The 27744-nt window shown below is 41.8% G+C and overlaps 2 protein-coding genes across 9 annotated transcripts in view; one reads left to right on the top strand and one right to left on the bottom strand.

Moving 5' to 3' along the window:
* The window catches only part of FNBP1L (formin binding protein 1 like), a 71551-nt gene extending 50539 nt beyond the window's left edge, over positions 1-21012 (top strand). The window contains exons 10-16 of one of the 5 annotated variants that reach the window (XR_009557875.2): positions 11337-11446; positions 11702-11834; positions 12706-12800; positions 14462-14610; positions 15013-15171; positions 19304-19377; positions 20874-21012. Coding sequence is in view for 4 of the 5 variants with exons in the window: in XM_060276716.2 (XP_060132699.1) it covers positions 6523-6537; positions 11337-11446; positions 11702-11834; positions 12706-12800; positions 14462-14610; positions 15013-15191 (681 nt within the window). In the remaining variant the exon portion in view is untranslated. Of the gene's footprint in view, positions 1-6522; positions 6538-11336; positions 11447-11701; positions 11835-12705; positions 12801-14461; positions 14611-15012; positions 15547-16657; positions 16704-17227; positions 19014-19303; positions 19378-20873 lie in introns of those variants that run through there. The other 4 variants (XM_088673143.1, XM_035121717.3, XM_060276716.2 and 1 more) reach the window with 4 other exon arrangements.
* A 59-nt stretch (positions 21013-21071) lies between these two features.
* BCAR3 (BCAR3 adaptor protein, NSP family member) overlaps positions 21072-27744 on the bottom strand; it is a 103335-nt gene continuing 96662 nt past the window's right edge. For all 4 annotated transcript variants that reach the window (XM_088673140.1, XM_088673142.1, XM_035121711.3 and 1 more), the window contains 4 exons: positions 25770-25941; positions 24021-24132; positions 23206-23418; positions 21072-21961 (listed from right to left, as the gene is read on the bottom strand). In XM_088673140.1, coding sequence (XP_088529266.1) covers positions 21783-21961; positions 23206-23418; positions 24021-24132; positions 25770-25941 — 676 coding nt within the window. In that variant the 3' untranslated portion in view covers positions 21072-21782. The remainder of the gene's footprint in view (positions 21962-23205; positions 23419-24020; positions 24133-25769; positions 25942-27744) is intronic.

A 27744-nucleotide genomic window follows, 5' to 3' on the forward strand; every position in this document is an offset into this window, starting at 1 on the left:
GAGGTCATTGCACTTAGTCCCCTGCTTTGCAGCTCCTTGATCAGAATAGCTGGCTCTTCGAAGGGTGCTGGGTGCGTGTACTCAACAATTTTCTCATTCGCAGCCATGAGTGTGCTTGATGCATAATATGTTTGGGGGAAGGAGAAGCCAGGCCATTTTAAAGAACAGAACGATAATTTGCTCTTTTTTCTAATGATGATGATATGATTTATACCCCTCCCATCTGGCTGGGTTCCCCCAGCCACTCTGGGCGGCTTATAGCTTATCTAAAAACATCAAGTGTTAAAAACCTCCCGATATAGGACTGCCTTCTAACATCTGTACGTGGATTTCATCAACACATTGCCAATTTATTTGCAAGCTGCCAATTCCAGAAAAAGCACACACTACATAAGAGCAGCTTACAATTGGATGAAGAGCAACAGCGTATCACAAAATCAACATTCGCAGTCACAGTTTTCATAATGACAGCGATAATTAACACTACCTAGCAAATATATCGGTGCAAGTTTTAATCTTTTTTAAAAACCAGAAATATTTTTTTAAAAAATTGATAAATAACAAAAGCATTTACAGACCACAAATGTAATAGCATTATTTCTCTAGCAGCAAAACCAGTTCTGGCCAGGGGCCAGATGGACTTTGAAAAGTTTCATACTGTTCCTAAATGCCACAGCCATTAACTGCTAAATCCACTGAAAGGTAGCTCGGACCTTTTGAAATTTATATAATATTTGTTATTTCATGTACTGTGTGCAGCAGAGCTCAGACGCAAGGCAGAACCATAGGGATATTTTTCCTTTTATGAACTGGCCCCCCTAGTGGGCATTTGAGTTCAGTTCTTTCCTAGTCAACATACTGCACATACCGTACATATACCCACTGACAATGCCCCATTATCAAAGCACATGTTTTTTTTAAAAAAAAGGATGTTAGTAAATGGCTCAAATGGTTAATTTAACCAGTATGTTAAGGCATCTTCTGCAAGTCTCTGCAAGCCGTTTCGTCTCGTAGATGACAGATTGCATCGGCCTACATTAAAACGCAGTTCATTGGGGAAAGTATTTCAGAAAAGTAAGCCTTTCCTCAGTTTAACTGATAGGATTACGTATACCTAAACTGTTTTTCTATTTTATTTTAATGTAGTATGATTTTCAATGCAATGTACTACTTTGACTCAAAACATTTAATTTAGATTTGTTTTCTTGGGGGCTTTGGGTGGTTTTCATTCGTTTTGTTTTTGGTTAAACTGCGTTCCATTCCTGGGTAACTGCTAAATGCCACTTTTTGAGAAGAATCAAGGAAGTATACTTAACTAATTTATGCTGGCATATTCTGCAAAGCAGCATTTGTTCTAGGGATCCAGTGACTGCCAGACAGCGTTGGTGATTACGTCACGATAAATGAACCAGCAGTAACTCCTTAGGTCTATAAAATACAGTACAGTATTTCGTATATGAGAAACTGAGTTTTTTTGGCTGTTGATAACCAGAAGCTGAATTGCATTTGCCAATATACAAATATGCAAATAAAAATTATAATTAGGGAAAAAACCAATTGATTGCAGTTTAATACTTTATACAAGTCATAGCTGGGCATGTTGTTCTAGAGAGAAGCAGATCATAGTCCATAGATATCCTGAGCAATGCCAGTTAATGATTAGAGGAGTTCTCGCTGTTGAGGGAAGGCAGTTCCTTAACTTGTGGGTTTTAAGCTGGAGCACCACAGCATGTTAACTTCTTTTTTAAAGCAGTTTGATCTGCGCTCCTAAAGATTTTAACTCTACATCCCCGAATTCTTAATTCTGCATTTGCAATATATTCCCTGTATCAGGAAGTTTTTTAACGTTTGATACTTTATGATGTTTTATATACAGTCATACCTTGGTTTTCAAACAACCTAGTTCTCGAACGTTTTGGCTCCCGAACGATCGAAAACCAGGAGTGAGTGTTCCGGTTTTCGAACATTCTTTTGGAAGGTGAACATCCGACGGGGCTTCCACAGCTTCCAGTGGGCTGCAGGAGCTTACTGCAGCCAATCGGAAGCCGTGCTTTGGGTTTTGAATGTTTTGGAAGTCGAATGGATTCTGTTTGACTTCCAAGGTATGGCTGTATTCTGTAAGCTGCCCAGAGTGGCTGGGGAAACCCAGCCAGATGGACAGGGTATAATAAATAATAATTCTTTTTAGCATAGTCAATGGAAAATTAAAGGGTGATGGGTTTGAAATTGAATTTTGTTTTAAAATTTTCTCATCGCATTGTAAACTTGATCAAATTCCTATCAGCAGTTACAGGTACTTGCCTGTCATGTTGCATCCCTTGAAATATGCAACCAATTTTCGTTTGGTTTTAAAATAAAACAAGTTGAGGCCAGAGATGCCTTGTGAAGTATTTATCTCTCACTAGTTCCCTATACGGAATCTGCAGATAGAGATTTTGGTGTGAATGCTATTGACCGGAAAAAAAATTTTTATAGGGGAAAACAAGTAGACCTGGAGACCATTTGTAATTTAGCTCCCCCTCTTGCAAAATCCCTGGAATGTGTGATTCAGCACATGTAGAAAACCCAAGGTTCAATCCTTAGGGATTTCTAGCTAAGAACTTTTTTTTCTACTGCTCCAATGGATTCGAATTAAAAGAAAGGAGATTCCAACTAAACATTAGGAAGGACCTTCTGACAATGAGAGCTGCTTGACAGTCGAATGGACTCCGTCGTAAGGTGGTGGACTCTCCTTCCTTGGAGGTTTTTAAGCAGAGGTTCAGTAGCCATCTATCACGAATGAGAATCCTGTATTGCAGGGGATTGTTTCTATTCTCGATATGTGCCTGCTACATCATGCTCAGTAGTCTTTAAAATTCCCATAAGCAAGCCTGCTGTTTGGCGATAATTAAAACGGGATTAGATTAGTTCTTCATGTGAGCAGTCGGGATATTGCCTTGAACCAATGGCTGCACTGCACACGTAGAGCACCAGTTTGTGAGGGCTGGAGCTCTGCTACCTTCCAGTGACTTGTAATGTCTGAGCAGGTATAAAAGAGGTACCTTGATATAGAAGAGCATAAATAGGCTCTGCTTGTTAAAGCCCAGAAGATGTTAGCATCATGCAAATAGTATCCAGCTAGTTCTCACGTGTAATTTATTATTCATGCTATATAAGCAAAATAATGGATGGAAAGCTTCTGTTCATTCCTTGCTCTTGCTACCATATGTGCCCTCCAAAAAGCCTCTCTTAGGGAATCAGGCATCGAGCTTCTACAAGTGGAAGTGGGGAGGATAATTGCTGCAATTTGGTCTTGATTTCCTGTCACTTCTTCCTCGCCCCCCCCCCAACTCCATGCCTTGCCTACGATATTCAAGATCAGGCATCCCCAAACTGCGGCCCTCCAGATGTTTTGGCCTACAACTCCCATGATCCCTAGCTAACAGGACCAGTGGTGGGGGAGGATGGGAATTGTAGTCCAAAACATCTGGAGGGCCGAAGTTTGGGGGTGCCTGTTCAAGATGGTCTTCCAAACTTGCAGTGAGACCTTACGGGAGCTTAAGCGGCTGCAGGAAGAAGAAGAGGGCAGGATATTTTCTTTCTAGGACCTTTCTTAAGTTATCTTAGGATCCAATCCATAGTTTTGCTGGTAAGGGCTAAATTTGTCTAAGCCTCTCCCAATCAATCAATCAATCAATCAATCAATCAATCTTTATTACGGTCAGAGATCCGACAGCAAAGCCTCCCACTTTCTAGCACATTAGTGTTTTAATAGGCTTTCTAAAAAGGCTTTTAAAAGGAAAAAGAAAAATATTAGAAGTCGAGAGTGAGATAGTTTATGGATAACCTGAGAAGCAAAATATTTCAACTACTTCTGCCTGCATAAAATATTACTCAAAGACGTTGGAACATCATAAAGTCTTAAACTGCTCTCTGCTTCATCCATCAGTAAGTCCCATCCAGCAGCTGCTGGGCATACAGAAAAGAAATGAAAACTAATGTAATCTTCATGGGCATTTACTGTATATTCCTGCGTATAAGACTACTTTTTAACCCTGGGAAATCTTTTCAAAGGCCGGGGGTCGTCTTATACGCCAGGTTGTATTTCTTATACAGCGAGTATATCCCGAACTCTATATTTTAACTGGAAAAGTTGGGGGTCGTCTTATACGCCCAGTCGAATTGTTGACATTGTCCATCCAAATGTAATAACAAATACAGCTGTATTTAATACAAAAGAGCAGAGGAAAACGTAGCAGATGTCATTTGTTAGAAATCACGACACGACACACAAAGCCAGATATGATGGATAAATATTTTTATTGTTTGTTTATTACTTCTTCTTTTTTTAAAAAAAAATTTAAAAGTTTTACACATGGGATCTTTTAGTGCTTGCGCAGTTCGCCAGTGGGACAAAATACTGCAAGTGTTGGTTTGGATATTGGCCCCAGTTGTGAGCTGCTTTTGTTTGGAACTTAATCATTCTCTCTCTCTCTCTCTCTCTCTCTCTCTCTCTCTCTCTCTCTCTCTCTCTCTCTCACACACACACACACACACACACACACACACACACAGTGTCTCATAATTGACCCAAGTTGTAGCCAAATGAACGAAGAGTGTGTTTGATTTCTGTCATCTTTCTACCCTTTGGGGGAGGGGGAAAAACTAGAAATTGGGCAGATCACACATTTCTATGCACAAAGCTACTCCTATTCTTTCCCAGTGTTCCCTCATCCTCATAAGCATATCACCAGATTCAGAAAACCAGTTTGAATGTGCAGTCATGCTGACTTCTTAAATGAGCAATCCTGTATACCTCACAGCAACCTATGCCACAAGACTCAATTGTAATCATGGTGTGATCCATGAACTTTCCTAATCACAGTGACTTAACATTTCATCCAGTTTTGCCAAGCAATAACTCCCAAGGATAATTGCTAGGATAGAGAGCAATCCCAGCCATGTTTTCTACTGAGTCCTGGGTTCCCAAGTCTAAAGATTTGTATTGGTGCATCACCTACAGCAGCATTTGCAAAACTGATACACTCCAGATGTTTTGGAGTACAGTTCTCATCAGCACCAGCCACTAAGGCCATGCTGTCTGGGGCTGATTATAGTTATAGTCTGAAACATCTGGGAGGCACCAGATTGTCAAAGATTGCCCTACAATGTTTAGCGCCGTTGGTCTACAGCTCTGCCATATGGTCATATTTTATGTAGTACACCCTCTTAGTCACAAGCATGTAGTTGCTCCAAATTCTGAGATTGGGTTCCAGTGTATATTTTGGGTGTGCCCAAAGGCTTATGCCTTGGTTGTGGCTTTCTTTCATCGCGGCACAAAACGGTGCTGTTTTTTTTGGGGGGGGGGACCTACAAATTCTGCTTGGATAGATAGAACATATTGCACAGAATTTTGAGCCTTGGCTTTTCATCGCTCGGTATGGTCCAAAGCAGTTTTCACAATTGATTGTTTCACAGTTCCTTGTTCTAACCCACATTTCAAGCATCCTTAAATTGAGTCCTTTATAAAAGCAAGTCGTTGGCATTTTCCGTTCTCACATCATAATACAAGGTTGCTAATTAAGAACCTTAATAGGAAGCCTTTTACCGCTTTCCCCAGTGCTTTTCAGCAAAATTGGATACTGCCAGAATAAGATAAGAAGCCATCTGTGTCTTTTTTTTAAAAAAAAGATATCATGCCCCAGAATCAATCTGTGTATGTCTTTTTACCCTTTCCCCATTTTTGCTGGTGATTCGTGAGTATATAATAGAGTATACACAGTCATATGTAGAATTATAGACATATAATAGCCTCCAGTCATAAATATTTTGATCTAGAATCACTTTGATTAGAAAGTGTCACAGGTTTTTCACATGGGCTTTTGGGAAATAATCATCCAATTATTAAGTTGCAAAAATGTTGTTTCCTCTAACTATTCATTTGAGCCCTACCAGTAACCTTAATCTGTTTTTGAGCAAGGATAATGGGAGTCCTCTGATGGCCTAAGAGGATGGACTTCTTTGGCCACGACATTTCTTTACATCAGCCATATCCACCGTAGTGACGTTGTGTTGACCAACCAGCTACTTGCCCAAAAAGATGAAACCTAACTGTGGAAACTAGGAAAGTGCAAAGCTGACCGGGTTTCAGAATGTCATAAAAGCGCCGTTTTGCTCCCGGAGCTTTGCTAAACAAGACTCTGTTTACAGTAAACCAGGTCATTGCCATTGTCAAACGCTTTCTGCTTTGTGTAGTGTTCCTGTGTGCTTTGTTGTCGTTTCCTTCAATGTAGAAATATGTTAAAGAGATAATAGTTCAACAAGATTATACTGTATTGCACCTTTTAAAAGCCATAGGCCGTCATCCTATGGCTTGAATTGTGGCTGCCTTTCCACTCTGCAGTGCCACAGACAATAGTTAAAATGTTGGGAACTTTATGGAGTTCTATTAATTAAGGTTAAAATATCACAATCTTCCTAAATAATGCTTGGTAGCATGAAAATAATACCCTGTTTCTTTCTGTTTTCAACTGTACCGGTCAGTGGTCGGTGAAGACGGTAAGGCCTGTGTGCTGTTAACTTCGTAACAACAGCATGAAAGTAGCTTTTTGAAATCGTGTCCATCTCATGGTTGCTTTGAGTGAATTGGTATTCAGATACGTATTCTTAGTTACTCTTTGTCTCATTATCCATTTGTGCTTGGTGTGAACAAAATAGACTCCTGACATTGCACAGAGAAAAGGAATTCAACCTATAGGCAAGGATGTACTCCTGTTTTGCCTCCATAAAATGAGAGTGATACCTACCGGTACTCAATCCAGAGCTTCCTTTTCCTACAAGGTGCTTGTGAACGAGGCATTTTTAAAAAAACATTTCATTTAGTCCATAACTGATAACCATGGTAGTTATTGCAATTCCGTTTCTGAAAATCTTTGTTGCAGACAGCTGAACCTGTTTCCCACTACCCCACTTAACACATTCTCTTACACATGCAAAGTAGATGGATTTTCATGGCCAGGTAATAACAAATGAATGTACTAGGCAGTCATCTTCTGTGTAGACCCACTGGCTTAACTTAAATCCATGGATTTCAATAGCCCTACTCTTGATTGTAGCTTAGCCAGATACCACTCATTATTATTATTAGGGCAAAACTGCTGTTGAAAACTTTTAGCCAGTGATGGTGGTTTGTTTAAAATGAAGTTGCCTGGCTGTTGACAACAATCAGTGCTATTTAACAATCCGTAAAAATAAAGTATTTAAATAGATTGAAATTATTTAGTGTAAAAAGTCAAATTTTTCTTCTGAGCTTAATTACTGTTGATCATGGGAGAAGCATTCCGTTGTGAATATGCCTCAAAGCTTTCCTAGTTTATCTGATGGCATTGTTCATTGATCATACTGTTACATATCTTCTTTATCCTTATTTGTAAAATCAGCAATTTTTATAAGGAGGCAACCCTGTTTCTACAATTTAGTTAAGTGTTCACAGTCGATGTGGCAGACAGAATCGGGAGAGGAGGTTTTGAGATATTATTCTGTTTCCTTTGGTAAAGGAGGCATGATGCCCAATATTTACATACAGATTCATATTTTTAATTGTGTTCGGTAGAAAATAATTTCTGTGGCAGGAAGCAGGTGACAAATTTTGCTCCTTTATTGCAGACAGTTCCATTTTATTTCAAATAAGGTTTTGAAGGTAGAATTGCAGCAAAAGTACAATTGAACAGTTAAGGGCTTAAGTTCCATTGATTCTCATGGAAATTAGAATTGCCTATTTTTTGCGAGATTGTTTCTATAGTTTCTCATTTGTGTATATTGAGTGAGGCCTTTATTATGCTTAAAAATAAAAGACAATTATGTGAGAGCAAAAGTTATCTCTTAAAAACTACCTTGAGTGACACAAATCTAAAATCCCTAATGCAGCTCATTGTTCTTAACTAGAATAACTTAATATAAGAGACAATGCATGATAATTTTATAGTTTTGCATTTAAAATCATGATTTATGTAGGAGCTGTTTAGCACAAGTTCAACACACAGAGCAATGCTTTTAAAAGGAAGGCTTACAACTCTGCTGAAAAGGAGATTAGTGTGAGATTTTGGAGGGAAATTAACTTAATAGGCCTTATTGTTTTACAGCCCTTTGAAACAGATTCTCTGAGCAGATGGCAAACCGTAAACACACATAGACTTTTGAATTCTTGTTTTGCTTGTAATTACTGGTTGATGCTATAGTTAACTTACTAAATGTGCTCAAGTAGGTGGATTTCATTGAAACAGCCTGTTTGTAGCAGAGAACTTGTTAATTATAGTCCAAACTAACCAAGGTTGGATGTACGTAGTAGGAACCGTTTGCATTGACTTCGGTGGAAGCAACTTTACAAGACTTCGGTAAATTGGAGGTAAATAGTCACATTTGCTTCTGAACATATCTGCATTGATATTTGGCAGATTTTAACCAGAGAAAGCAAGAGAAATCTTAGTTGGCCTATCCAGTGCTTTCTTCTTCTTTTAGGAAAATAGGTGCTGGTACTCACCATGAAGTTGTTACAGTAAGTGCCACACTTTTTAACAGCAAAAAGAGGTGCCAGTACTGCAAATCCTTGAGTACCCCCTGAAAGAAGGAAAAACACGATGGGCCTATTTTTAGTGAATATCAATAATTCTTACCTTTATTCTGAACCAAGTGGTAAAGGAAATAAGTTAACTTCTGATCCATAAGACTGCATGTAGACTTCATGTTTCTTTTGATACATCCTGTTGTTAGAGGATAGAGGGGATAAACTTAGATTTAGTATGAAGATGCCGTGATGGCTAACCACGAGATGTAATGATGGGTACCAACTTAGATGGCTTAAAAAGGATTAGACAAATTTGTGGATTACAAACTGCCAGTGGCTACCTGTCCTGAAGGCAAAGTACTGCCCCTCGTCTTGGAGATGGAATGCCAGTTACTGGGGAGAGTCTTCAAAGTAAGCTTGAAGTGGCAAAGCACTTTTTCTCTCCTCCAAACCTCAGCGTGATGAAAAAGAACCTCTGGGAGGTTGGCCTGTCGCCACAGCAAGCTTGGAGAATGGATTTTTGGAGTGTTCTCAACAGGATAAGGAGTTGTGTGGAACTGGGAAATATACCTAATAATGTATTCTGCTGTCTAAATTGCAAAGCATTTTGTTGTCACCATGTTTGCCCATTTTAACGCCATTGAAAATGAGTTAGACTACAGTTTGGCAAAACAAACGTAAGGAATGGAGTATTAGGCTTGGTTCTGCTACATGGCCTGCTTCCCTCCTTGCAGCTTCTCCCCGGTGCTGATTTCCCCTCCCTTATCATCACAATTCCCTGGCAAAGAGATTAACTATCATTACTCCTAACCAGGATTTCCCTTATTGCAAAGTTGGGTGCCCATTTTTAAACTGACATGTCAGATCTCTGGGTTAAGCAGTGCTGAAAAGTTTTAACTTGGGTGCCAGTTAACCTTTTAGCCGCTATTCAGGTGAAAGCGAATGTTTTCAGATCTCTTTAATAAGATTTTGTTTAAACCTCTGGGTATGCAATGAAAGCCACTTAATAACATCCCTGTTGCTAGTACTTTGTTATTGTTGTTCAGTCGTGTCCAACTCTCTGTGACCCCATGGACCAGAGCATGCCAGGCACTCCTGTCTTCCACTGCTTCCCGCAGTTTGGTCAAACTCGTGTTAGTAGCGTCGAGAACACTGTCCAACCATCTCGCCCTCTGTCGTCCCCTTCTCCTTGTGCCCTCAATCTTTCCCAACATCAGGGTCTTTTCCAGGGAGTCTTCTCTTCTCATGAGGTGGCTAAATTATTGGAGCCTCAGCTTCACGAGCTGTCCTTCCAGTGAGCACTCAGGGCTGATTTCCTTCAGAATGGATAGGTTTGATCTTCTTGCAGTCCATGGGACTCTCAAGAGTCTCCTCCAACACCATAATTCAAAAGCATCCATTTTTCGGCGATCAGCCTTCTTTATGGTCCAGCTCTCACTTCCATACATCACTACTGGAAAAACCATAGCTTTAACTATACGGACCTTTGTCGGCAAGGTGATTTCTCTGCTTTTTAAGATGCTGTCTAGGTTTTTCATTGCTTTTCTCCCAAGAAGCAGGTGTCTTTTAATTTCGTGACTACTGTCACCATCTGCAGTGATCATGGAGCCCAAGAAAGTAAAATCTCTCACTGCCTCCATTTATTCCCCTTCTATTTGCCAGGAGGTGATGGGACAGAAGAACATTATTATGCCAGCTTTTAATACCTCTTTGGATATTCACAGCGTGTTTCCTCCCCACCCCCACCCATTGTTTTTCATCCCCAAGTTCCTTATGGGTTCTCTCAATGAAATTTTGACTTTTCTCTGGGATGAGGCTGGCTTGACATTTATAGAAACCCATATAGATTGGTAGAAAATCTCAATAATTTTGTGCTCTACTGGTACTTTAAGGCACAAATAGTTTCATGTTGCTTTGTCCCAGTAAGCTCTCTATTGAGAATATCATGTTGGATATTTCTGGCATCGCTGCTCCTTATGACATTGATTACTTCACATTACTTGTCGGGAAAGGGGCTTCCATATTCTAGAATTTCCCCCCCTCCTATTGGAAACATTGGTGAATAATTTGTGGGGATTGTCTTCGGTGGTGGGTAGGAACAATGTGGGTAAGCTTTATCAGGGTTTGAGGTTCTAGGGGAACCTGAATCATGACAAGACCGAGAGTCTTGCCGCACTTTGCAAAGACTGACAAATTCATTGTGGCTTGTGATTTTGAGGGGTAGGTGTCTTACCAAAGCAGTAATGTTTGTTACAAGAGGCTAAACATGGCTACCTTTACCATAATTTATGCTAAACCTGTCTAGTCTTGCGACTGCTTGTTCCATAATGACCAGAGGTTTTCCAGCAGCGTCACCGATCTACCCTATGCTCCCCTCATTCGCGCATTTGAAATATTTTGCAGGTTTTGTTTTTTTTCTAAATTAAAGATGCTTTTTTTCATTCTGGTTCATTAGTATATTTCCACACACACCCCTTCCGAGTCTATAACCTCCTCTGAAATGGATTTGCTTTCCCTTCAAGATTATTTAACACATGGAAGAGCTGTTTATAATCTGTAACATCTTGAAAATCTCAGATTGAGGGGGTGGGGAGGGAATCACAGGCCATCAAGAAAATAATTCAGTCTGATGTGTGCAATTCCCCCCCCCCCCCGGAACTATGCTTTGCAGCATTGTGGTGTTTAAAAAATCAGTTCTTCATCCAGTGAGGAAGTGCTGTTGGTTATGTGTGAGGTGCCAGCAGAAATGTGAATAGCCGCATTTTCTGAGGGCTGTATTTTCACCTTGTTTCAGGGCCCTGCTCAAGAAGATTTCAGCCACCTGCCTCCAGAACAAAGGCGGAAAAAACTGCAGCAGCGAATTGATGAACTTAACAGAGAACTACAAAAAGAGACAGATCAGAAGTAATTTTGCTTTTCTGTTATTGTATCTTGACCTTATTTTTATTGCTCTTTTCCTAGGCATCAAAATGTCTCTTCTACAAACATCAATTTATCGTTAACGTTCTCAGTGTTGCTCATAAGTCCTCTCAAACCCCATAGTTTTGGGGGTGTCCCGAGTGTTAAGAAATTGTACTGCTTTCTCTTCCTCCCTCCTCAGTTTCATTGTTGCAAGGAAAACAATTTTCTAATTCGATATACTTTTTTTTCTTCCTACAGAGATGCGCTCATCAAAATGAAAGACGTATATGAGAAAAACCCGCAAATGGGTGATCCGAGCAGTCTTCAGCCAAAGTTGGCTGAAACTATGAGCAACATGGACCGCCTTAGAATGGAAATTCACAAGAATGAGGTTAAAATCTATTAAGATGTTTTGAAAGAAGGCTGGTATAAGATTTCAGATGCCTCTAGAAAAGGCATCCTCCAAAAAATCCCGAAAGGGTATTCATAATGTGGGGGGAATCCTGGTTGCTTTTACACTCCATCCCATTTACAACACCTGCCACTTTAAAGCCATCTGGGCCTTAATGTTTCCAATTTAGTTCACCAGTTGCGATTGGTAAAAATCCTATGGCAGTCCTTGCCTTTACCTTTAGAGATGTTCGAGCCCTGAAACAAGAAGCATGTAGCTATTCTCTACAGAACCGAATAGCTGGAAGAGCACTGGTTTGAAAATATTTTTGCAGATTCAATTTTTCAATCTCTGTAGTACCTCAGAGCTGACGAATCGTGCACTTATATGTATGAATTGGGAGACTTCCTGAACAGATGAGTGAGTTAAGAGAAATTGAAGAATCCTTAATATTGTACTGGCGTGTGGGACTTTCATATATGCATCAACTGCCCACCCCCAAAAAACCGGGACATCCCTTTTTTTTTCTTCTCACGAGAACAATGACCAAAATGGCAATCTCCAGCTGCACTTTTTTTTCAGGCATGGCACCGCAAATCACATCCTTTTTTGAGTTCTGTGCCCCAAAGAAACCCCTTTCGGGAGGAGCCACAATCTCATAAGGGTCATGTGACTTGTGCAGGAGTGCAGCCCCAGAGGATGGTGTCCCCAGTTCATGGCCCCTTCATAGAGCTTGCGGTGAATTTGGTAACTCACAGTTCCAGGATTTTGCTTTAGAATACAAATCTGTTTTGAGAAAAGTTAAGATATGTGTTTGGTCTCTAAGCATTTATTTTGCTTCTGGTGCCAAATGATCTCTCTCTGTCTCAAGGCCTGGCTTACTGAAGTTGAAGGTAAAGTAGCAGCAAGAGGAGACCGTAGACACAGCAGTGACATCAACCACCTCGTGACCCAAGGACGAGAGAGGTCACTATATTTATCTTTTAAAACTAAAGTCCCCTGTCTTTGCACTGTCGTTTTCTAAAACAGCAGTCACTGCATCCATCTAGAATTTGATTAAACATAGAGTATTGCCTTTCCACCCCCAGAACCTCCCCAAACCCTTTCCCACTTGCTTTTTAGGCCCTCTTCTCTCTCTTTCCTTACTTTAAGCTCACTTCCCAGTGTTCTAGCCCAGGGTGGGGAACCTGTGGCTTGCTCCATATTGTTGGACTCCAACTCACATCAGTCCCAGACAGCGCGATGAGTGAATAAGACTGATGAGAGTTGGAGTCCAGAAATAGCTAGAGGTCGATGGGTTGCCCACCTCTCAACTAGGCACTGCAGTTGTAATTGCTGCGTTACACAAAAGCAATGTTTTTGTTGCTGGAGCTGAAAAGAGAAGGTGGAATTGCAGATAAATTAGGACTTCCTCTTCAAATCTTGTCTTCACCTCATGTAACTGTGTGTGCGTGTGTGTGTGTGTCCAGCAATTTTAATGTTTGTTTAGTACACCTTTTGAATTAAGAACATTTGAATGCTTGACATTTGAGTGATGAGTGTTTAAATTTATAGGTTTCCCTTGGAATGTTTTAATTGTTTTATCTTTTCATTGATTGCAACACTTTAAGATGAGCAGTATACATTTTTAAATGAATTATTTGCTTAAAGAATTGCATCCAACTTCAGATAGTTTCGTGTTCCCTCCCCTCTCCTTAAAAGGGTCAATGAGGTATTTAGCTCTCCTTAGCTGCAGTTAAGGAACAACCGCTCTTCACCTTCTTGTAACTAGCAAGGTGAAACTGAGGCTTGGACAGTCCCAGCAATGACCCAAGGAATGTGGCCTCAGATTTAGAAAGCTGTATCAAAAAGATGAAAACCACACACGTACAATTTGTATTTTGGGTAGCCGATAAGGAACGGAGCCCGTACCCTATATTTTGCCTAACGGAGCCCGTACCCTATCTTTTGCCTAGCAAAGCAAACCAGGGACTGTGAATGTTCTTGCTTCATGAGTACAGTGGTATCTCAGTTTAAGAACAGCCGTGTTTAAGAACGATTCGGTTTACAAACTCTGCAAAACCGGAAATAGTGTCCCGGTTTGAGAACTTTACCTTGGTCTAAGAACGGAATCTGAACAGTGGAAGGGCCCCAGTGGCAGGAGGCCTCCTTGGAGAAAGCGCACCTCTGTTTAAGAACGGTTTTGGTTTAAGACTTCCGGAACAGATTAAGTTCGTAAACCGAGGTACCACTGTATTAGCATACATGCATACAGTTCTCTTCTCCACTCTCACAGCCGTGCATGGTTCTGGAGAGGCAGAGGAGAAGGTGATAGCAGTGGCATAATTCTGTTCCCATAGACAAAACTTTAAAAGAGCGTTTCTATATTCTGCGTATTTTGATCCGATAGGCTCTGTTCTGAAATCAGAGCTCCTTCTTCATATAAGGACTCTCCTTGGATCTTATCTATACTCCCTGCCTACGCCTGTATTCATCTGTAGCAATAAGTATTTATGTAGGGGTTTGCCATGCATAGTTACTGTGGGCTGAAGCGGAGTCAGCAAATGTTATGATAAGCATATGGGAAATGTTGGGGTTCTTAATTTGCAAAGTGTGAAGGTTCCCTGTCTCGAACCATTGCATTGCAGCCCTGAAGGGAGCTACACCGATGATGCAAACCAAGAAGTTCGAAGCCCACCTCAGCAGCACGGCCCCCATAATGAATTTGACGATGAGTTTGAAGATGATGATCCCTTACCAGCCATAGGACACTGCAAAGCTATTTATCCTTTCGATGGTAAGATTAGCTTATGGGAGATAAATTTACACACACACAAATAGAGCAATTACCTTTTGCCTTACCTAGATAATAATTGTCTGCATATAAAGGATTCTAGCAGCTGGTTTTGGTTCTGGGAAATCATGCCATAAATCATTTTTGTTTAACGGCAGGAAAATGCTGCAGCGTGGTAACAAAACAAATATGTTAGATTAGAAAAACAGCCATTGGCGTGTGTTCAGCTTTGCAACAAGAGACCATGTTTTGTCTCCTGGCCTACAATTGGAACATATGCTCTGTTTCACAGATTTGATGTTTCCTCCCATGGGTGGAAAATGAGAGCCGAGGGAGCTTGCATTTAAACCCTGCGAGAGCTGTGGCGAAGGTTTTCTTATTGTGCGTATCCCCATTTCCTTCTAGGTCACAATGAAGGCACTCTGGCGATGAAAGAAGGGGAGATTCTGTACATCATAGAGGAAGATAAAGGGGATGGGTGGACTAGAGCCCGGAGGCAGAACGGAGAAGAAGGATACGTGCCAACATCCTACATCGATGTGACTCTAGAGAAGAACAGTAAAGGTGCAGTAACCTATATCTAACCTCCAGCCCGTCAGCTTAGCAATGAACATTCCTTAATGAATCCTGAAGCACACAGATGGATGGAAAGTGTTAAGAGCATTCGGGAAGCCTTTCAATCTGTTGTTCACCATGTGAGCTCGTCCGGGGATGTCTGTACTGAAGCTGGAAGAACGTCTGCGTTTCAATGAGTCTCTGACACAGCTTTGGCCAGTGCCGTGCCTGTATGTCTTCTCGCTCTGCCTCTGTCTGCTTCAGGGCTTTTAAGCATTCTCTTACAATCAATGGTTAATCTGCTATGATTTCAATGGGTTTTTTTTATTTGGGGGGGGACTTTTTACTGGCTTAATTTTTTTATTAAAAAAATTGATCACTATAGCTATTATTTCCATCGCATCAGTGTGTACAGTCCGTTAGCCAACCCCTTCCCCCTTCCCAAATCCCACCCCCAAAACCATTTTCCAATACCCAGTTAATAATTAAGTGAAAATGGCTCTCCTGCAGATTAAGTGGGCAAGCGATCTGCTTTTCTGAATGCAAGCCTTTCCTCCTTGTTCTCTTGCCCTGTTCTGCATTGTGCATGGAAAACGGCTGACAACCCAGTGCAATGAGGTGCAGCTCAGAAAACAAAGAAACCGTTTCTGCTGCGAGTGTACAAGCCATTGCTTAGGTGTAAGAGATTGCTGCTAACGTTTACAAACATGCCTGCCGCGTACACATTACTGCACTTTTTTCTTTGCAAAATCAACGAGCGGCACTTTCCCATCCTACAAAGGATGAATGTGGAAGGTAGCTGGGGAAGTGCATAGCTAGTAACTGGGGATTCAGCAGGTGTGCAGCATGCTAATGTGCCCCGCTTTATTCCGTTCCTACCTGTTAAAGATTTTGAATGTAACATGGGTTGCTGAAATGATTTCCTTCTGCTTGGGATTCCTGACAAGGTTATTCTGTCAGTAAAAGGCAACTACCCCTTCTCTTGCACCGACACTCTTGGGGGAAAAATATCTCCTGGTAAACATCTGTTCCAGGAGTCCAGGCAACGCTGCATCTCAATTTCACGTGCACACATTCGGTGCGGACTACCCCATTCAGAAGGAGCATATCTGCGTACCTGAAGGAAGGCGGATGCCGATGAGCCCCCCTTTGCTAAAATGCACGGATATGCTATTGTGAAAATCCCTGTGTGCACATTGGAGCGCCCGGGCCTGGAATAGATCAATGGACTGGGATGATAGTCGCTGATGCACTATAATTCTACATAAGTACATAATTCAACCTGTACATTTTTACTTGGGCTGGAGGGGTTACCCTGGAAGCTAGGAACGCTTGAAAAGGCTTGGTGCCATTTCCTATGCATAGGAGGATTTATTTTCTAACCATTTGAGAGGGGTTTTATTTATTTATTTATTTACTTTATCCTATGAGCACACTTCTCTCTCTGAAGGCCTCTGGTAATTCTTTTCTTCTCTTTTTTCCTCTTGGACTGCAGGTTCCTGAAGCGGGTTTCTGAGAAAATGGGCGAGATGTTGAAGGAGGTTACATGCAGCTGCTTTTTTTTTTTAAGGGGGGTGGGCATGGGGAGGGAGTTAGGCCCAGCAAGAAGGGCAAAAGCCAGTTGCATGAAGGCATGCAGGCAAACATGACTCACTAACCATGTTAACATCCCTCTGTGTATTCAGAATCGTTACAGTAAAACCACAGCTCCATTTCAGCAGAACCAAACCACCTGAAAACGCATTCCTTTTGTGGTCCTGAGAAAGCCCTACTTTTGCTGTCTGCCCGTTGCATTGCCTATTGGCTGTTTCGGCTGCCTCATTTTCCATGCCCGTTTTGAGCTGGCATTGAATTGAAGCCATGTCATCCTTCACAGTCTCTGCCTGTGCCACCTCCATTCTCGCCCTAACCTCCTCCTGCATGTCTAGATACGTATCAGGCCTGCCTGCCTAATGTTTTTTGTATTTCCATAGCTCTTCCTCCTCTTCTGCGTCCGTAGCAAAACCCCACTTTACTGTAGTTCTGTTATCTCCAGCACTAAAGCTCATTTTTCTTTTTATTTCAGTTTCCACTTAATGCTGCTATTGTTACCTTTTTTTCTCTTTATGACCATCATCATTACATTCCAGTTCTTTTTTTGTGTTGCGACTGATGTGCAAAAACCTAACATTCATTTTGATTTGGGGGAAAGGAACGTGTCCCAGCAGCCCATCCTCAACACCTCAATAACCCGTGAGCACTGAACAGCCTGAGATTTAACAGCAAAGATTTTTTTTTTCACCACAAGACAAAACGACTGTTTTCAGAAGTGCTTGCCATTCAGATGCTGCCTTAAAACTCTCGAGTGCCTAAATCTGTTGATTGCCAACGCTTACCACTTCAGTATCCCACAAAGGGCTTTGAGCCTCTGCTCCAAATGACCTCCTGCATCTTCCTACAGTATACTACAGCTGCTGGTAGCCTTGGCAGATGCTTTCTGGGCCTCTGCCACAACATGATACATGGTGCATTGTAAACTTTATGCATTGGAAGCAAAACACATGTATCGTTTTCATTTTATGTCTAATGAATGTTTTTAATAGGATTTTTATGGGAACTTTTTTTTTCCCCTTCTTGATTGTCTCTTATTTCTTGAGTTGGCGGGGCAGGGTTGGGTGGGGAAAGACTCCAGTTTCTAATTAACTGCAGTGCTAAGTCTGTTTCCAAGTGACACTTCATTGTAAGGACCATTTGAAAAATTGGAGTGATACTTTGTAATGATCTATGTGCACTTTTCCTTGTAAACATTCGAGATTTGAGAAATGTTTATACATGTAAATATAGTTGTCTGCAGCACACATCCATATTGCCCATGTTGTTTTGTCTGCCATTTGTTAGTTCTGTTAATGAAATCATCCCTACATCTAAAATAAATAGGGGAATCTTAGAATATGGGGAGTTAGGAGGGAGGGAAGGAGGAACTATTTAAGTTAAAAGCTTCATCGGTCCAGCTTTTTTTGCTGTTTGTGGTAATGTTAAAAACAAACAAACAAACCGGTTTTTCTAGGGGTGGGGTGGGGGGTTGAAGCAATATTTGGACACGGCAGTGCTGGATTCCTTTAGAACTTTTTTTCAGTGTTATTAGGAATTGTACTACCAGTAAAACTAAATCTGTGTGACTATTGTGGTCTCTTCTTTTTATTATTAAGTGTGCCACTATTACGCAAATGACATAGTGTATTTACAGGGGCGGGGGTGGGTAATTAAACACTAAAGGTTAGATTTTTTTCGGATATTGTACACAGGGTTATTTATATGATGTGACCTCTTTACTCATTACTGACAAAACTACATGGTATTAGTCATTCAGCTTTTGGGTTTTTAAAAGACCAACCTAGTGGGTTGTTGTTGTTGTTTTAAAAAAAGAATATTATTTCAAAGTTAAATATAATGAGAAAATGTTCTCAATATAACTTGCAGCCAGGAGCCCTGTAGATTTTGCCTAACGAACTCATGGGCTTCTACTAAATAACTCAATAGCAAAGGACTAATAACCGTTCTTTCATGCTACTGTTTTTCTAGGAACAGGATTTGTTTCCTCAGGAGAAGATTTTCTTTCTGTGGTATAAGGCACAGTGAATTTATGAGGGTTATTACATTTAAAGGGAGGGGGGGAAATATTTGTACTTGCACAGTTAGCTAAAATCATGCTGAAAATTTTGAACCTGATGAATTGTCTTGAGTCTTACAACTTTCCAGTAATTTTTAATCTTTTGTGCACGTGTTGATTTTTAAATGTTTAAATGCTTTGTTAAAAAAAATAGTGGTTCTCTTGAAAATATTTTCATGGAATTAAAAGCAACCTTTTCATGGCCCTGACAATTTCCTTGTCTTCTGTTGCAGGCGAAGGAATGTGGCTTTAGGTGCCCCCCCCCCTAATGTTAACATGCTCATGCTTGGAAGAAGGCAAGAGCATTCCTTTGGTTAGAAGGACAAAGTCCCCTGTTTTCCTGTTAGCGGGCCCAGTTCAGACAAGCAGGTTTAATCCCTGGTGCCAAAACTAAGCCCTTAAGTTACCTGAACAGTTCCTTTACGTGATCGGTTAACTTGCAGTTTTATAACCCTTAACTTAGTTCCACTTGAATTTCTTCACATGCTTTAGGAAGGAGTTAGAGGATGGAGCAAGCTGAGGGGCAAAGAACCTCTAGTAACATCAGAGCCTTTCAGCATGCCTGGGTAAGTGACCATATAACAAGCAGCATTGTTTCATCTGGTATGCAGAGGTGGGTGGAGTACAGAATTTGGGGTGGGGGGGAGTGGCTGGTGGTTGGGGAATTTGGGAGGATTGAATAGCCTGGGACATGGTCATTGTAGCTTCTGTGCAGTTCCACATATGCAGACAAGAGCTTTGGAGCTTTCCAAAGTTTTTGGAGCAAGTGTCTACCCAGCCCCCTCTCCCTTAATCAGTGCCATCTGTATGTGTGCCAAGGAGTAGCAGCCAGCATGCTTGCAGATCAGTTACATTCTCCATTTGAGCCCTATTTTCCTTGGTAGACCTTTGGGCAGCTGCCTCCTTCGTCTTCTGCTGTCTTCAGAATCCAAAGCGGGCCTTTTGTGTGCTCATTCCTTAGCTTTCTAATGCCAAAGAAGTGGAAACTGTGTCAGAATTTTGTGATTCTTGACTGGGAAGCTGCAGATTAAGACATGCTTTGTGATGATTGCAAGGCATGTGCTTGAAAGCAATGAGGAATGCACTAGTGTGTGAAAGCTATCCAAAAAAAACCCTTGCCGTTATTTTGCTTCACTTCTTTCTTTTTTAAGTGTCACATTTAAGTGTCACACCATGCCTTCCAGCATACAAGCAGAAAGATAGATTGGTGTTTTTTCTTTGAGCCATTGTTGGACAAACTGGTTGCAGGGAGAGAATGTTTTTGCCTGTATAGTTCCTTGATACTTTACAAGGGGGGAACGTATATACTTCCATAAATAAACAATAGTGTGGCTGGTGCTTTATGAAGTACCACAATCCCACCTTCCCTCCCAAGCCTTTGTCTACTCTTTCTCCATATACTCTGCAAGTGGCTTGATTCAGGCATCGGGATCTGAGAAATGTTACATGATATAAGTTATGAAATACATTCGCGGTTAACAGTTGTGGACACTGAGGTGAGGGCACTGAGGGCTCTCAAGGCAAGAGAGCAGAACATAAAAGCAGTTTTAGCCAAGGAAGGGGGGGCGGAATTGCAATGTTGTATGACTTGGTCAACTTCCAGCACCCTTTATTTTGCAATTAGTTTTGAAGGATTTTGTGTTACAAAACAGACAGGGGTACATTTATCATTACCACTTTATTTACATTTAGTGATACTTTTGTTGTAGACATCTTGTGGCTGGGAGAAAAGAGAGGGTTTTTTTGGGGGGGGTGATTGTTCTTTTGTTCTGTTGCCTAGTATGGGATTTTTTTTGTTGATATTGTGAGAGATTGGGGGGGGTGTCCTGAGCTTGCTTGGTTGTGTGTATGTGGGAGGTCAGGTTAGCCATATTGATTTGTATGATTTTGGGGGGGGGGATAGGTCATTGTCCTGTGTATGTGATTAAGGGGAACCATACTAGGGTGAAGGTGTCCTCCTTTGCTTGACCCTGTGCTAGTTTTAAGTTTGTTGCTAAGCTTTTCTAATAGGGCAGTTTGCCATACATTTTTGGTACCAGTGGTCTATGTTCATTCCTGATAGGTCCTTGCAGTGTCTAAGTTATGTTTCTGGCTGCTGAGAGTAATTCCATCATCCTTTATCACTACCCTTGCTGCTTGGGGCTGATGGAAGTTGGAGAGAGAAGAAAGTTCAGGAGGAAAGATGAGCAGGTCAGTTCTGGGCAGCTTGGGGCCCCCAGTATATCCTCTCCCACTTCACTGAGGAAAGAACACAAAATACTTCCACCATGAGATGCTTTAATTCACAAGCGTATGGGATATCATACAACTGATACCTTCTGCAAAGCCAATCCTGTAACTTCTAGTCTTACTTACAGTTTATTAATAACATTATTTGATGCAAGACTAAAAATATTCTAATCAAACCACTGTGTCAGCAATACTTTACGTTAACAGGACAGTGTCTTCGTTGAGCAAGAGATAATTAAAGAGATCCATAATAAATAATGATTCCTTTGTAAATCAGTAGTCAAATCTTATTAGGCAGCTAAAAAAATGCACATGGTGCAATTTACAAATCCTGAAGGTGCTGCAAATGACACTTGCAATACAGCAAGAGTATGCAAAAATGATTGGCAGTGGCAACAAGTACTCTCACACCCCCTTCAGCAATTCTTCCTCGATTATGAGCCAGAAAGCAGCGCTACCCTTTTTCTCAATGGGCCGTGCATGTGAATTCACATTGTGACCCCCTGTTTTGGCTGGAATCACTACTGCCAGCAAGGAGAAACAGTTTTTAAGAATGTGCCAATCAAAAAGTCGGTCAGGGAATGCAAATATTCCTGGAAAATACTTTTCAGGAAGTACTTTCCCGCACATACACACCCACCCCAAAAAGGCACCCTCTTCTTACTCTGAGGGGATAGGGAAGGGCAAACATTTGATGCAGGCCTGTTTTACAGTGTATTTTCTTTAGTGTCCATTGAGCATTTCACTGCTCCATCTGCTTTGCTAAAGGGGGTTCTAATTTTCGGGAGAGTGCAGTTAAGATCTGGTTGAATTTCTCATATCTTTCACTTTGGTTAACTTGTGCTCCTTTGCTGCCCCAGAGCAATCTCATCTGAAATTCTGTTTTGAAGATCTCATTCATCTCGTCATCTGGCTGAAAACCTGATGGGAGGAAATGGAAAATAAATTACTATAAAACAGCCTTCTCACCATGAAGGCATCCAAGACAAGCACCTTTTACTGCAACAGTCTGAAAAGGCCAGCTCAGTCAGAAGCCTGGCAATGTTTCTTCTATGCAGGAAGCAAACATCGTGATCTGGTGATAAACCACGTTTACCCTGCTTTCCTACCACAGCGCTGCAACTTGTCAGAGTGTCATCGCTGAGGCGGTTTCGCCCCAGTGAGGAAGCAGCTTCCCAACCCACTGGCTTCTCCACTGGTTTGCACGGGCTCCATTAACTGCTTAGCTAAGGGAAGCAGCAACCACACACCTTTCAGTTTCACAGAGCAGCCACCTTGTGCAAGCTGGTGGTTCCGTAAAACTGCTTGGCTAAGGCAAGGACAGCCACGCTCCTCAGCAGAGCAGTTTAAAGAAGTGGAGGAACGAGCGGTATTGGCGCCTCGCCAATGCAGCTTGTTCTTCCCTCTTTACTGGTATGAAGGCGGTTTCACTCAGTGGTATATCGCGGGTGAAGCTGGACCCAGGAGCAGTGGCAGTTTCAGCCATGATACACCACTCGAGTGAAGCTGCTGTTGCAGTCTGCCCATAAGGCAAAAGAGCCGCCACTGCGCCCCAGCCACCATACACACACACCCCAAATGCTACGCCACTAGGTCAGATTATCATTTTTCCACACGACTGCATCCCTAAGGATGCTCTTCATATAAAAAATTAGCCACTTTGAAGAGGGTACCCAAAGTGGAGGGCTGCCTCCCATCCCCCCAGTGGCCAAACAAGGAAACCAGTTCTGGACCTGCCAATCTCATCCCATAAAGCTTTTTGTCATCTTAAAAACCTATTCATCCAACCATACTTTAAACCTGGTCATGAGAAATGTTTCTCATAGATGTATCGCCTACAACAAAGCCCAATTTGAAGCTGTTCTGCTATAGTCATGGCAAGTACCTAAAAAGGGCAGGTGCTTGGTTCCTCAACTGAATCTACTTGCAAGACTTAGCTGGTTCCAGCTTACAGCACTGAATAGACATGGGCAACAAGCACAGCATACACCAAAGCTGCTACTTTGTGCAGATTGCAAATACCAGGAGGTGCATTTGATGCATAGCCATCCTGCAACATCACTCTTCTAAGAAACAAGACCTGTTTTCAACAGCCCTGGACGTGATTCCCTCCCCACTCGTTTCTGTGAAATTAAACTGTGTGCAGCAGTACATTCCCCTCCTACCTGCTAACATCCTTTCTGCATTTGCGCTGTACAGGTCAGCATTCTGCGCTATCAAGCGAGCAGTTGCCAAGTGTTTCAGCATTATTTCGCAGCTTTGGTCCGTGTTCTCCCACACGTCCATTCCATCAAACACGACAGCCTGGCGCTCCAGAAGCATAACAAGAGGCATCAGCAGGGGGACAGTGACCACATTTTGTGGAACGCAGGTTGCCTCTGAAAAGGAGGTAACAAACAAACATTTACATTTTGCCCCCTTGCTAGCAACAGGAACCAGCCTATAACATGTCACGCACAAGCAGGATTTCATAAATTTGCTTGCTATGCAGTTCTGTAATATGACCACCAATTCGCCCCAAGCAAAATGCTGGCTGATGCAGATACAACCCCTTTCGTTGGTTCCTCCTCTCCCTAACCATGACTTGTGCTCTTTGTTTGGCAAGTGGATAAAAAAAGTTGACCTGGTTCTTCTTGTTGCATCCCCAGAGAAGCAAATTAGATGTTCGGTGGAAATTATTCAGTGTTCCTGAATATCTAATTCATGCATTGCACATGGATCATTTTGTTCAAAGCATTTCAATGGCAGGGAATGATAGCATACCCCTCCTTCCTGAGTTATTTCCCCCACACAGCAGGAGTGAACCGTGAGTAAGGCAGGATGTGGTTACATCTAATGCATTTTGTCCGTTACCATCACTTTTAGGACTTGGGCTTCCTTCCGCACTCTCCATTAATGCAGTAACAGATGTGGCCTATGGACTTGATTAGACGCCATTGATGATGACGATGATAAATGTGATGCCGCTGCCCTAACTTACCTCTTCCTTCATGCAAGGCTTTGCTGAACGGCTTTAGCTGCTTCTCATATATAATGGCTGTTTGTGTGTAGCAGTGCCTCAGAGCGGTCCACGTTTGCTCCAGCCTTGTGACCTGTAGAGGAAGAACAGCTAAACTGTCAAGCAGTCCCTGAGCAACAAAAATTGAACATGGTGCAACTTAAAAGAAGGGGTATTCCATACAAATCAGCAACATTTTGCTGCTGTTCCGTCAAGTGTGCAGTTTGCATCCTCAGAGAGCAGAAGCTGCCTGTGGGAAACTTCCCGAACATGCTGCATGAAATGGCAGACTAGAACATTTGCTTGTTAGCTGAAGCCGTCCCAGCCCTGCTTAGTGTTTAAAAACAGCTCATCCCAGCAAAGGTCTGCAGCAAATCTGCTTCCTTGAAAGGACTCCCTTTTAGCAGTAAGCTTGGTTGGGCCCTCCAACCTGTTCTACTCATCAGATCATCAGGGTTTCCCAAATTTTGGTCTCCAGCTGTTTTTGGACTACAACTCCCATCATTCCTAGCTAGCAGGACCCGTGGTCAGGGATGATGGGAATTGTAGTCCAAAACAGCTGGGGAGCCAAGTTTGGGAAACCCTGTAAAACAGTTCTTCCCAGGTATCAGATCTGATCCCAACAAAGGGGTGTAGCAAATCTGCCACATTTTGGAAGGACTCTGTTTTTAGCAGTAGGCTTGGGCCCTCCCAAGTCTGCAGTTCAACTCAACAAACCCTCCAGGCTGCCATTTTACTTGTGGATGGGCATTACCCATAAGATCTAATGAGCTTGGGTACACTAAAGCTAATTCCTGTATAAATGGTGAATTTGTAAATCTGGAAGTGGATCGCTGATCACCCAGCATATTTCTTAGCGCCCGTTAGGAATCCTTGTGCATCTAAAACTACAATTGTAAATGCTATTCTGCGGTGCCGGAATAAGAAGCACTGTGCGCAAGGATGGGAATGGCGTCTACTTGACACTGGTTCAGTCTCTAGCACTAGGTTTACTCACCATATTTTAGTAAAGATACAAACAAATGTGAGCGGTAAGGAGGACAGCCACAAATACAGTAATGCCACAGGACTGCAAACACTGGGCAACCCCTCTCAATGATCAGGGAAGATGGGACAAAATCTGGAGAACCATTCCTGACAGTAAGCTGTGTTTTTTTACCAGCCCTGTGGATCATTTCTACCTACCAGTGAGAGTAGCATTGAAATCAGTTTGGATTCTTTGCTGATCTTCACTCATAGGTCTGTAGCTCTTTGCCTACAGTCTTATACTACAGAAGGCTTCTTAATTATAGCTGAGGAAATCCAGGCTTACATGCTATTTACTAAGGTTAGTAAGCCAACTATGAACCTTGGTTAATGAGTGAACTTAAACCACAGTTAGTAGACAATAGTTAAGTTGCTGCGATGGGTTCAGACATAACGCTAAGCTGTGATTTAATAAACAAGTTGTGTGTGAACCCCTCACATGGGTGCAATCTTACAGTCTGCAAGCTGTCATAGGATAGATTGGATCCACCCATCCAATTTCAGAGAGGGAGAGCCAATGTTGGAGACCCCTCTTTGGTCAAGCCAGGGTGTTGGGAGGAGGAGAGTCGGGTGTTCCAGAACAGGAAATGAACAGAAGAATGCCAGAACCTTATCCAATGCCTTGCTCAGCACAAAAGGCAGTTCCTCTTTCCCCACACCTTAAGATTGCAAGTTAAATAGTTTAGTGTGGGGAATTCCTTTTACCTGAGGCATTTCCAGAGCTTTCATTATAGCTGAAAATGCATACAGATCCCCCATGGAGTCTTTGAGTTCCACAGCAACCAGGATGATCCTGTGCAACGTTGCAACTCGTTCTTCTAAGTTTCCTGTGCAGCCGAGAATATCAACTGCTATCCCTATTGCCATGGTGTTGTGTCTAAAGGGGGAAAGAAATCAGAAACAGTCTTAAGATATCAGGAGAGCCATGAGATTTCAAGCTGCCCGTGTAACTGAATCCAAGCACGAATATGACCTTAAAGTATTGTGGTGACATCATGCAGCATGCATTTATTTATAATAAAGCAGGATATCGGAAGAAAACAAGTGTTCTCTGTTCTTCAAGGTTGCACAGCACACTCTCAAACAGGCACTTTCTTAGAAAGAAGCCTTGCTGGAGGAACGTTTCTGAAAGTGTGTGTGTGTTTGCATGTGTGTGTGTAGGATGACATTTTAGAATTGTTTTTATGGCTTTAAAAATGCTTTCCTTCTTACTGGTCCCCAAAATAAATTAATTGTCCAATTAATCAGGGGTACCATTTAGCTGATCAAAATATTTAAGTCAATTAAGTGAATATAAATTGCAAATATTGTTACAATACGTTTCTATCAATCTGCCGCAGCGTGACAAAATCTCTATGTAAGAGGAAAATATTCATTTAGAAGGATCACACAAGAATAATCAATCTGCCAGCTTTCATTGGCTTAATTAATGGTTTATTATAAATGTAGAGATGGCTCCCTCTTAGGCTCATTTCTTTGTGTATGCAGCAAACCATGATCCCTGGGCTTAGATTTACATCCAAAATCGGAATTGTCATTTGTTCCGCTCAAGCAAACCAAGAATGGCTTTACTCTATGGTTTGTTTGAAGCATGCCAAGCCAGGAATCATGGTTTGTTAACTCTTGCTTGCACTAGGAAAGGAGTGCAGTGGGAGCCCTCTCCATGTTTATAATAAGCCATTATCTATGGTTAACCATGATGTGAGAACATAGCCATTGTTTCAATATGAAAACTAGCCAATCATCAACCTAATTGGCAGCTTTCCCATCTTTGGGGCTATTTAAGCAAGCTCCAGCAGTGAGTTTGAGAACGTTCAGAGTGAATTCTCTCAACGCCTAACGATCATTTTGACAATACTCTCATCGTAGCTACCCACCCTTTCAATGAAGAAGAAAGGAGGAGAGAGAGTAATGCCTGTGACCAGGCATGACAGGCCAACAAAAGAATGCCAGCTCAGTTGGAAGGGCCTGGGAGGAAAGAAATTGCCAGCCCCCATGCTGGCAACAGAGGTGCCAAGACTGGCAAAGCAATTTGAAGACGTCTGTCACAAAAGCACAGGAGTGGGTCATTTCACTGCTTGGCAAAAGGAGTGGGAGGAGCTATTTGCCAGTCAGACCATTCCATGCAATGGCGGTCTCTCTGATCTGGAGCAGGAAACCATGGCAACCGAATGGTTGGCTAAAAGCTCTAAACCACTGCATGCAACTTTTTGAAGAGGAGGGGCGGACTGGTGGCTTTGAATGCAGACAAGGTATTATTTTGTAGGCCTCAAAGGAGGCTTTCAGAGTCCCTGAAGAGATGTTTTGCACTTAGAATTCCTGGGATTATCTGTGTTGGCGGCACGTGGGAACATAAGGCATTTAGTTTTTCAGGTCATGCTACACATCTTTTTGGACTTACTTCCTGCTTAAGAATATCTTCCATTAAAAAATATATATATATATACTTCCCTTGATATCATAGTTTATTTACAAAAACCTGCTCACAGTTCATAATTAAATGCTTCCCAACACCCCCCCCCCCCGGCAATGTTGGTGTCCATGTAAACATGCTCAGAAGCCTTTAAAAATAATAATAGGTTCAATTTTTTCCCTGGATAGTCATTTTGTAAAGGTGCTTAGCCTCTCAGCAGCCCACCAAAATCACACCCTATCACTGGGAATCTATTAATATGTCATC

The sequence above is a fragment of the Zootoca vivipara genome, chromosome 7 (assembly GCF_965207765.1).
Source record: "Zootoca vivipara chromosome 7, rZooViv2.hap1.1, whole genome shotgun sequence".
NCBI classification, from domain to species: Eukaryota; Metazoa; Chordata; class Lepidosauria; order Squamata; family Lacertidae; genus Zootoca; species Zootoca vivipara.